This window comes from Sebastes umbrosus, chromosome 18 (assembly GCF_015220745.1).
Source record: "Sebastes umbrosus isolate fSebUmb1 chromosome 18, fSebUmb1.pri, whole genome shotgun sequence".
NCBI lineage: Eukaryota > Metazoa > Chordata > Actinopteri > Perciformes > Sebastidae > Sebastes > Sebastes umbrosus.
In genome coordinates this window covers 23,688,772-23,699,868 of record NC_051286.1, presented here as the reverse complement: position 1 = coordinate 23,699,868, position 11,097 = coordinate 23,688,772, and the positions used below count along the sequence as shown (strand labels likewise).

General features: G+C 44.1%; 2 protein-coding genes across 2 annotated transcripts in view; one reads left to right on the top strand and one right to left on the bottom strand.

Moving 5' to 3' along the window:
* Positions 1 to 11,097, top strand: part of nt5dc1 (5'-nucleotidase domain containing 1) — a 64,627-nt gene continuing 53,530 nt past the window's right edge. Inside the window, exons 1-6 of the mRNA XM_037750344.1 lie at positions 1 to 477; positions 2,075 to 2,166; positions 3,776 to 3,847; positions 3,988 to 4,097; positions 4,232 to 4,311; positions 4,400 to 4,481. Coding sequence (XP_037606272.1) covers positions 385 to 477; positions 2,075 to 2,166; positions 3,776 to 3,847; positions 3,988 to 4,097; positions 4,232 to 4,311; positions 4,400 to 4,481 — 529 coding nt within the window. The 5' untranslated portion in view covers positions 1 to 384. The remainder of the gene's footprint in view (positions 478 to 2,074; positions 2,167 to 3,775; positions 3,848 to 3,987; positions 4,098 to 4,231; positions 4,312 to 4,399; positions 4,482 to 11,097) is intronic.
* col10a1b (collagen, type X, alpha 1b) lies at positions 4,601 to 10,789 on the bottom strand. The gene is made up of 3 exons (XM_037750342.1): positions 10,647 to 10,789; positions 10,034 to 10,163; positions 4,601 to 7,046 (listed from the first exon to the last, which is right to left on the bottom strand). Exons 2-3 carry the CDS (start codon positions 10,146 to 10,148, stop codon positions 5,191 to 5,193), a joined length of 1,971 nt encoding a protein of 656 aa, XP_037606270.1. The 5' UTR covers positions 10,149 to 10,163; positions 10,647 to 10,789; the 3' UTR covers positions 4,601 to 5,190.

Here is an 11,097-nt window from a genome sequence, read left to right as displayed (position 1 = left end):
ACACCGTGTGTTACGGTTCCCGTCACAAACCCGGAAGCAGTGCACGCTCTCCCTCCGCTCCCACCACCACTGCTCTCTCGCCTCTCTGCCGCCTTCTTCTGGCAACACACGAGTTTAACTTCTGCCTCTCCAAATGGGGGCAACTTATTGACGTTAACCGTTCAGTGGTAACCAGTTAGTTCGGCTTTCAGGGACAACGACTTTCGGTGAATAGTCCTCGGCGGTAACGGAGAGCTAAAGGCTGAGCAGCGCGTCAAAGTCAGTGACATTGACACACATCGGTGGCGGTGGTGTTGTTGTGCTGCTGCTGCGGTGCACAAGTCAATGTGTGGACGGTGACGGAGCGCTTTCCACCGCAGTCCTCCCCCAGCTTCTGCCGCCACCATGAGCGAATACTTCAGCCTGTCGGACGGCGACGTTATCGGCTTCGACCTGGACCACACACTGTGCCGCTACCATCTGAAGGAGACCTCCAGGGTGAGTGCGTTAGTATGCGGCGGCAGCGGCTAGAGCTCCACCACTACATAACATGATACGGTGGCCGCGACGCTTCGATCCGCAGCAACACATCTGGAGTAAAAATAGCACCGGAGGAGCCGTCAATACAATACGCTCCACCACGGCCACCCGTCAAATCCTGCCTCGGCTGCACGGATTGCATTGTGTTAGTGTTGAATGGATGGAGGGGAGATGTGTGTACAGGGTGATGATGATGATGATGCGATGCTCCTGATGCTGCTGCTGCTGCTGCAGTCATTCTGCGTGACTCACAGGTTGCTCATCATCATCACCATACATGCCTTTAAATCCTCTCATGCAGGCCTGCTGGCAGCAGCATCTTCTCATATATCATTTGCTATTATTATTATTATTAGAAGCTATAGAATCAATCAGAGTCACACAGCTGGATTTTAACCTATAAATGACTGTTGAATCCCAGCCAGTCATTATGGCCTGTTCATCATCATCAGGCCTGGAGTTCATTATGCTCTCTCTGGTCCCCATGCATGTCACAAGGTATGTGTCTACTAATCCCTGTCTGTGCAGCAGCATAGGATAGATAGGAAACCCCTAAAAGGTTATACCCAATAAAGAAATTCACTGTACTTCTGATTAAAGCGGCAATATAGGCAGAATATTTTTTGGCATCATAGGTCAAACATTCTATAAATAATAACCTTTCAGCATATTATAATTCAAGTGTTCTGAGAGACTTCTGCACCTCCTCATGGCTCTGTTTTCAGGCTTTAAAAAAATCGATCCCCGGTGATGGGAGACTTTGACCAATCGCTGGTCATTTCAGAGAGAGAGAGCGTTCCTATTGGCTGTTCATTCAACGGAGGCAGCTGTCAATCACTCGCGAACTCCGATCAAACGGTCAAACTAGGCAGCGCTGATCAAATATGAATCAATATTCTGTTACTTTAATGCCTATTTCTCTCCTCAAGTGTTTTCAGAATCATCTTATAGTGTACTGTTTAGCTGTAAAATGAGAAAGTTTGCTCCGACTGGTAGTTACAGCTAAACAGTACACTACAAGATGTTTCTGAAAACACTCGAGGAGAGAAATAGGGCAAGATCAGAGTTTGCGAGTGATTGACAGCTGCTCAGAGACGGCAAGGCTCGAGCTCGGCTCTGATTGGTTGTTTTCCTCCATTCTGGGAAATCTTGCAGATGCGTTTAGGAGCAGAGCGTTGGAGGCGGGGCCCCGTTCATTCCTATGAAAGTTGCTCAGAGGCGCATGAAGCCTAAGTGGCTCGACTTCCGCCTGGAAAAGTACCTAGATGTTGGACATATTGAACATGTGCAGTAGCGTCCGCTCAGCCACATGACTCGGTCATGGGGTCCCGACGTCACGCCATCGTCGCGGCTTGCGCTCCAGCTTCGGTCTGGATCTCACTCACATGAATGAAACATAAGTGAGCTGTAAAGGAAAGTTTAGTGTTTAGTTGGAAGAGAAACCTTTATATTCTTGGCATTCAGTTGCAGTTTATAGTTCAGTAGCATTCCATTGTCGTTGTCATTAGCAATATGAGTTGTGAGTGATGATGTTATGTCCTCTTTGTTTCATCAGCTGATCTATGAGAGCTTTGCCAGGTATCTGGTGGAGCATAAAGGCTATGACAAGGACCTGCTGAACCTCACCCCTGCTACCTGGGACTTCTGGTGAGTCAGCAACAGCAGCAGTTGATGCTTTACATGTCGTATAATGACCTTGCCTGTTTAGTATTAAGACAGATTACATTCATCTAACACATATGGCTAAAACAATCCTGTGATTATATTGCACTACCATCTCCGTCGCTGAGGATTGTGCCTCTCCTGTTTTCTACCCAACCCAAATCCAAGTAAAATCAATATGCACATGTGGGTGTCACTCTACCAGACTCAAACTATTGAAAGCTGTAAGTGCCCAGCAGATACATTATATTACTGAGCAGATCGGATACAGACTGTATGTAGACATAAAAACACATCATACAGCATCTGAAAGACCATGATGAGAAAAAATAGGATAAGCTGTTACAAATAATGGATGGATGGAGAGAGAGAGAGAGAAACATAGAGAGATGCAGATTGTCATTTTTTGAACATAAACACACATCATAAACAAATTATTTTGATACAAATCCTTTTGATTTTTTCTTTTAAAATTGTGACCATGATACATAGTGAATGGGACGTATGTCAACTTGTCATATGGAAGTCTGTTCCTAAGTCACCTCAAATTGACTTCTTCTGTAGTGCAATTTCTAACTTTAACTTATTGGCCAAAATATATCAATACCGTTATACCTGCATTAAGTTAATATTGGCCTACATATTGGCCTGGCTGATTTATTTATATATATAAACATATATACTGTATATATATATATATATATATAAACAAATATATATATAGGGCTGTCAATCAATTAAGATATTTAATTGTGATTAATTGCAAATGTACCTTAAAGAGAGATTTATCAAGTATTTAATACTGTTATCAACATGGGAATGGGCAAATATGCTGCTTTATATTTGCTTATATTTTATCTGCTATATTTATTATTGGAAATCAATTAACAACACAAAACAAGTCCGTGTGCTGACTCGACTATGATTTGCCCAAAACTGGCTGAATGGCTGTGAAGAGGACCCGCTCCGATTTTCAATTAATTCAATCAATTTCATTTAGTTTTTTTTTTTTTCACAGAATTGAATGAAATGCTGAGATATAGGCCAACTGTATATTTTTAAAATAAGTTGTCTTACTCCCCTTAAAATCAAAAAGGCCGGGGTCGGGACCCCCAGGTTGGGAACCAGTTCATCCAAATGCCTCGTTTTACTTCACCTTCCTGCAGTTCTTGTGTTCACTATTTGAGTCAATTGTACAATTTATCAGCCAGTCTGTATTGTTGTGCGTTGAATATAATATGAAATATCCATAAAATATGTCCCTTAGTCCGGGGTCGTCAGTTTACTCAATGATAGAGAAGGGGTCTCTTAAGGAAAAAGGTTGGGAACCACTGTCCTATGGCATCTATTCAAGTCACTCACTGGCTCTACAAGTCCTACATGTTGTCTTGTTTGTGTATTTCTAGCTTAATATTCTGCTTGTCTCTAAGTGTGTTGTTCCTTTGTTGCATGTAGTTAAAATGTGGCTGTAGCGGCTTGGTAAGCAAACCTCTGTCCTCTGGGAAGGTCGGCACTGAGTTGTCCATGCTGAGTACAGGACAGCAGCGGTGATCTTTATATATTATATTTCTAACATGCAGAATGTTGTGTCCAGTTTTAAAGGACTGGTGGTGGATCTGGAGGATGGAAACCTCGTGAAGCTGGCTGAGGATGGAACCGTCTTGCGGTACGCTCTTGGTGCATGAAATATATTTGATCTGCCTCCCAAAACATCTCTTTAGTGCATTTATCAAAGTTATCACTGCTATGCTTTCACTGACCTTTTAAAGTGGATAACAGAAAGGTTTTTATCCTTTGCTTGATTAGAGCGACACATGGAAGCAATGACCTCAGCACAGAAGACATCATCAAACATTATGGTCCAAAGCGGGAGTGGAAGCACTTCGACGACCTCAATACCTCCTTCACAAGATCTGGTATGATGTTTGAATCCATCTTTATTACCTCATAGCTATATGCCGTTCTGTTCAGTAGGCTGAAGTGCATTATCTGGGATTATTTCACATCACCTGTCACTAGGTTTCATTGATGTATTTTTTCGTCTTTGCAGCAAAATACTATTTCTATGACAACTACTTTGACCTGCCTGGGGCTCTCCTGTGTGGAAGAGTTGTGGACATGCTGAATAAGGTAATATCTCATAAGGTATTGCTTTCAAATTGAGATTTTGTTGTGGAAAAACATATTAAATTGTAACTTTTTATGTTTTTTTGAACAGCGAGGAAATGAGGTGAATTCCGATTTTTGGAAAGATATGCTTGCTGCCATCGACCACAATTACAACACGTCGGCATTCAAAGGTACGCCTTTTTATTCCAAAGCAGCACACATTTTTAGTGTATTGCTTATTTCTAATATCTTCTTGTCAAGGACCCATACTGTAAATAAGAACAACACACACACATAATACACAGGATGCTTTTTTTTTTTTCAAACTAGAAGTTTTATTCTGTGTTTTGGTCAGTAAGTGGTACATAACTTAACACATCCAATTGGACATTTTTGAAAACAAAATGCAGTTTGAATTTCTCATTCTGTGTTGTTTTGCTGATCACAGTGCTTGTGAGAATATCTAATAACATATAGTACAACAGTTTTGTGTGTCTTTTGTATGTATATCACAGGAAAATTCTTAAACAACAGACATTATAAAAACAAACACAAATACAAGACATGCTGTAAATGTTACAGGCAGTTGTAAAGCACCACTTGAGATATCTTCCAATGTTGTTGCATGTTTCTTAAAATTGCAAAAGCACACACATAGTGAACTGATGGGGAAAGGGATCATTTTGAACCATATATTTAAAAATTGTACTCAGCATTAATACCTCTGTCAGTCGAGTCATTTGTTAGCAAATTATAAAGATTTCAATGAGGCAGTTAAACTTACAACCATATGAGTTTTTTTAAATCGAACAATCTCAATTTGGAATTTTATAAACTGATCTGTTTGTCTGAGTAGTTCAATTTTTTGTAAGGTTTTGAGGTTTATTTGGATTTGTGAAATCACGTTGAGGCAATCAAGAACCCAGAGAAAGCACAGTGAACATTATCTGCTGCAAATATGCCATTGCTCTCCTCATCGGGGACCTGGACGTAGACTCTGTCACCAGGGTTCAGCATAAGAACAGTGCTGCCAGACATCTGATCCAGGAAGCCTTTGTTGTACTCATCATAGGTGAAAAGAACTGGGTCCTCGTTTTTGTAGAGGGCCACCAACGCATTGGCACCATTGACATGCACATGATAGCTGAAATAGTAGAGGCCTGGGATCTGGCAGGTAAACACGCCGCTGTGCTCGTCATAGTGCTGCTCCCCGTTGTAAAGAACCTGGTTGAACGGAATAGGGGCTGCAGCTTCGGGGTAGGCTCTGGTCAGCACAGCACTGAAGGCGGACATGGGGGCCTTCATCATCTCATGAGACATCACAACCTCGTGGGACTTGACTGGCATGCTCTTCTCATGGTGGTAGACCACCTCTCCTGGTGGGCCAGGTTGACCAGGTTGACCGGCGGCGCCTGGGTGACCATCTTGACCTCTGGGACCTGGAATTCCAGGTGGACCCTGAGGACCAGAAATTCCCTTAGCTGTCAGGCCAGCTGGGCCAGGTGTGCCTGGAAGACCTGGATGACCCTTAAGTCCAGTGGGACCTGCTGGACCGGAGGGCCCACCTGGTCCCATGGGTCCTGGCCTTCCATTCTCACCACTTTTTCCTGGTCCTCCTGAGGGGCCTGTGTGTCCTTTTAGTCCTGGGGCACCATTTCCGCCTGGGATTCCTGGGGAACCAGTATGGCCTTGTGTACCCTTTTGACCCTGAGGACCATTATGCCCTGGAATTCCTGAAGGACCTACTGCCCCAGGGGCACCTGGTTTTCCAGTGAAACCCTGAGCTCCCTGCTCACCCTTGGTTCCCCTTGGGCCTGGTGCACCTACCATACCAGTGTCGCCTTTGGGTCCATTGGGGCCTCCCTCACCCTGGAATCCCCTTGCACCCTGTGGACCAGCTGGGCCAATAGGACCAGAAGCACCTGGCTGACCAGTATAACCAGTTGGGCCTGGCTCTCCTTTCTGACCAGTGGTTCCTGAAGTACCGGGGGATCCTCTGCTACCTGGTATTCCAGGTTCGCCCGTTTTGCCTACACCTGGCATGCCAGGGGAGCCTGGTTGACCAGCTGGACCCTGTGGACCTTTAGAACCCATAGGTCCAGCCACACCTGGGGTACCATTCTGGCCTGGCTTTCCTGATGCTCCTGCACCTGGATGCCCAGTGTGACCCTTTGGTCCTTGCATACCCATTGGCCCAGGAGCACCATCTCTTCCTGGCACACCACCCTTGCCAGGTTCTCCAGGATAGCCAGTGGCACCAGGTATACCAACTCCAGATTTGCCAGGCATTCCAGATGGGCCCATTGGTCCAACTCCACCTGGTGGTCCTTGAACCCCAGGAACTCCAATGCCTCTCTCTCCTTTGATGCCAGGAAGACCAGGAATGCCAGGATGTCCCTTCAAACCAGACTCTCCTCTTGGTCCCATTGAGCCAGGGAGGCCAGATGCTCCAGGTTTTCCACTAGAAGAAAGTCCAGAAGGTCCAGGTGATCCATGTGCACCAGGTGCACCTCTGGCACCCATTGGTCCAGTTGCTCCAGGTTCACCTCTCAGACCAGGGGTCCCAGGGCTACCTGATTTTCCATGGCTACCTGGGGAACCGGGTTTACCTGCTTGAGAGTAGCCAGGGGGTCCGGGTGGACCTGCTTGGCCTTGTGGTCCAGTATGTCCTGTACCACTCTTTCCAGGAGGTCCAGATGGTCCCATTGCTCCTGGCTCACCTGGAGGACCTGGAGGACCTGGATGGCCTGCAACGGCTAGGGAATACATAAACACAGACAACGTGATGTCATTATTCAGGTTACATGATCCACACGTTGTACACGTCTCAGGTATCTTTCTTTGATCAATTTGATTCAGCTTATGTTTATAGTTGGATTTAGTGAACTTGTGAATATATAAAATACACATACAGGCACACAACAATTGATACAGACTTTAAAAAAACATCCTTAGTTTTCCCCAAGGAAATTAAATACTGAAATAGAGCATACTGTATGTGATCATTTTGAAGCACCTTGTGCCTTTTCAATTCATTACGTAAGAGGCCTTCTTCGTTGAATAACCCTAGGTTTGGTATTGTACACCATAAGACCGCAACCTGACTCAAAACACTACTCCCTATGATTGTGGGATGGGATGTGGGGACAGCACTCCTTTTTTCCCAGGATAGTGTTCACAGCTCCACCGGTCTGACGAGATGTTTTCTCACCAAGCTTATGTCTGCTGGCGTGGGACCCAACACACCAGCTCCTGTGCATTGCAGTTTCATTTGCCCGCAATATACTGCACCCCTAAATTTTCCTGCACTGACCGAGGCCTTGAATGTATAGTTAGTGGTCTGCAAGTTGTCAACATCACCATGATGCATTTCCTGCCACATAAAGTAGAGTTTATAGGGCAAGGTCAAATGAGTGCATGTATATGCACTAAATTGGTGCATGACATGAGTTTGTTATTGTACTGGAGGTTATTGCTCACTAGTACTTATCACTAAAGTCAATATAAGAATTACCCACCCTGTAAAAGCAACATGTGGCAGAGGCAACATTGTTTTTTAAATTTTTTTTTTAGACGTTTATTTGATGTTTGACAACAGGGCACCCAGTTGTATTCTCTCTTTAAATTGTTCGTCAGGTTTTTTATTTAATTTGTGAGGAACAGCTAACAAAATGAAATTTGTTTTTGCCATTTGATGTATTCTACTAGTTAGCTTAAAACTAATTTACATAGTACACATGTGAAATAATTTAATTTCTGTTTGAAGTCACAATGGAAATATTATGGAAATATATTTCCAAGCCTACCTACATATATATAAATTAATAACTATATTAAACTCTCATCTACCATGGCTTTAACTTTAAAAGAGGCAGGAACAACAGAGTCCATGGAGGAACCATCTCTGATAAGAACTGCTTTCACACTGCATTCCTTTACACGTCATAATTCTTGATGCATCGTTGCCAAAAGAGAAGTATGACCTGTCAAAGAATCAAATCCAATGGTGTCGACCTCTCTTTTGAAATGGTGTTTTGAGAAGAAGATGCTTTGTTGGGCCTGTAATTTTCAAGCCACATGAGGTTGTGCCTGAAACCCCACAGAGAATATTTGTGCCAGAAGTGGACTTTTTTGGCAACCAGGAACGCCACAAACTGGAGGTGATGATACTGGCCACAGTAGCTGAACCACGTATGACCTGTTAACACTGCAGAGCACTACTATGCTTACAGTATATTCAGAGTAGCACCTACCAGTATATCAATTCTTAATTTGGTTGCCTTCAATAAACCTTAGTCGGAGTCTTTATTCAGTAGTTCTATTCTCACTCCTCGTCCTTTCTACTGGCTCTATTATCCCAGCTACAGAGTGACGCTACAGTAAATGTGCCGTGGTTTGTTTGTTTGTTAGATGTGCTGTTTGAGGTTGTGAGAGCGTTTCTCTGCAGTCTGTGTTTTTTTTTTTCCTTTCCAATTATGTGGCGTGAATTTAACACCACAAAGCAGTTAGTTAGGGTGTGCCCGCACCGCGGTAACAACATCTGTTTTGGAGATTTGTCAAATTTGGGCTCTTATTGTCGGCTTTCTGTTCTATTTTTGCGTCTGGTCGAACCACATCAGAAACCCTCTTCAAAAATAAAACTGGAGAGAAATAAATTCAATTGTCGAAAGCAGAATTTGAGTCATTGTTTAGTTGGGATGTAAAATATAGTGTTATAATACATCATCCTGGCAGTTACACCAAGGCTTTGGGTTTGGCTTTGGGCTTTTTTTATCACACATCCAGAGGTGTTTCCTTTTTTAACCTTTATTTATCCAGAGCACAAGTGCTCTTTTACAGCTATCCTCCACATCACAGTTGTATACAGTTATACACATTTGCAGAAAGTTCAGCCAGTTCAACCACAGCCTTCTGCTCTCAGCCAATGAGACGTCGCGTTGGACCTGCTGGGGTGTGCACCTTGATGACTAGTTAATGGAGCAGGGCGGGCGGGCCCCGTGTACTGATGTGTATGAGCCAACAGAGAACCTTACTGAAAGGTCAGAGTAGTGGTGGTGAGGACAAAGACGATTAATACAGTGGCTTGAATCTGCAGTTAATGTGTCTCATTCATCAGACATATTTCCAGGGTTCACAGTCGATTCTGATGATTTTCAGATCAGTTATTCTTATTACAGTTATTAAGTTATGTCCTTAATTGGATTTGACAGTAGATCACAGTGACTTATAAGTCATTCCAGAAGGAGTGTAGGTGTCACATGATTGTAGGCTGGAAGTCTATATTTCATTTTTTGGATTGCTTTTAAACACCTTTGGTTGGATGCCTCACAAGTTATAATAATTCAAAGCCTGTAAAGCATATGGCCCATAAATTTCACCGCAAGTGTAACTGGAAGTGTCATCTGGAGCTATTTTTGCAATTTCATTTGTCTCGATTAGTTTTAATTGTTGAACAAAGACGGATGGCTAATGGAGCTGATACGGTGTGTGAGCAGTTTGCAGCCCGCAGTCATCTGAAATGAAACAACGGGCTCGGCTGAAGTTTAATTATTATACTAAACATAAGTAGATGCTGCTCCTGCTTATCCCCCCCCCAGTTTAATTTCAACCTTCTGCATTCCTAGTTCATTTCAGCATATCCCCCATATCACCAGATTGTCATGATTATTGTTATAGTAAAAACATTTTCACGTGGACAACCCCCCCCCCCCGGTGATAGAAGAAGAAGACATTCGTGACTCACCGTGACTCTTGACGGGGTAGGCAGCCTTGCTCACTTTTGGCACATGGTACCTGTTGGGGGTCGCCTCAGCCAAAGCTAGGAGGACGAGGAGGACGCTGGTTACCCTCAGGTCCATCTTGGGAAGCTTAACCTGCAAAAGACAGAATCCGTTTATGAGAAGAAGCGTCGTTAAAGCTCTCTTTAAAGTGACAATCGGCACCCTAGAGACTTTGTAAGATCTCAGGGTGCACCTGTGTTGCTGCGTTTAAATGACACTTGACAGTGAAAGTGAAGTGCAGTGTGGCTGATGCATCAGTTACTCTGAATAAGAAGATATCTGCAAATAAATGTCAGAATCTTTCATTTATAAAGCGATCAGATCTATCAGTTTTTCTTTCCTGAAGTGAGCAGCTACTGTGAAAAATATCAGCATTTAACACCTCTGACTGAAGACTTTTTATAATCAAATCTTTATCACATGCACAAAATCTGTCCCAGTATAAACCCAGCCATAGCACATGGCTCATTACACTTGTAATGCCATCAGCCCCCCCTCCTCAGTGAGAGCCGCCAGGCTGCAAGTTGGGAATCCCCCATGCACTAACCTGAAATTTAGAAAAAAAAGCCACCTTACCGGTAAGGTTTACGCTCCAGAGAAACAGCTGGGGGGGTCGTCGGGCGGCTGCTGTCCCGGCACTGCACTGTTATATCCTTAGTTGTGGAGTCTGTCTGTCTGAGTGGCAGCTGCTTCTTCCCAGGGCACTGGGCTCAAGGTATTTATACCGAGCCGGTCTCCAGCACCGTGGAGGATCTACCTCCCCTGCTCTGATGTCATCATCTTTAATGACGGGTGCCATGTCCACGAGAGGGAGGACCGTCACTATGAAGTGACAGGCCTCCCTCTCCTCCCCGTCTCCTTCCTCTCTCTCTCCTCAGCTGGTTCTCTCTGGCTGTGCGGAGCAGCAGCAGCAGCAGCAGCAGAGAGGGGATTCCTGTCAAACTCCCTTTGGCTGACGTTTTCATTAGTTAGTTTCTTGATTTATCTCGCTTAAAGTTACATTCGTGGTTGTGCAGATCTTAACATC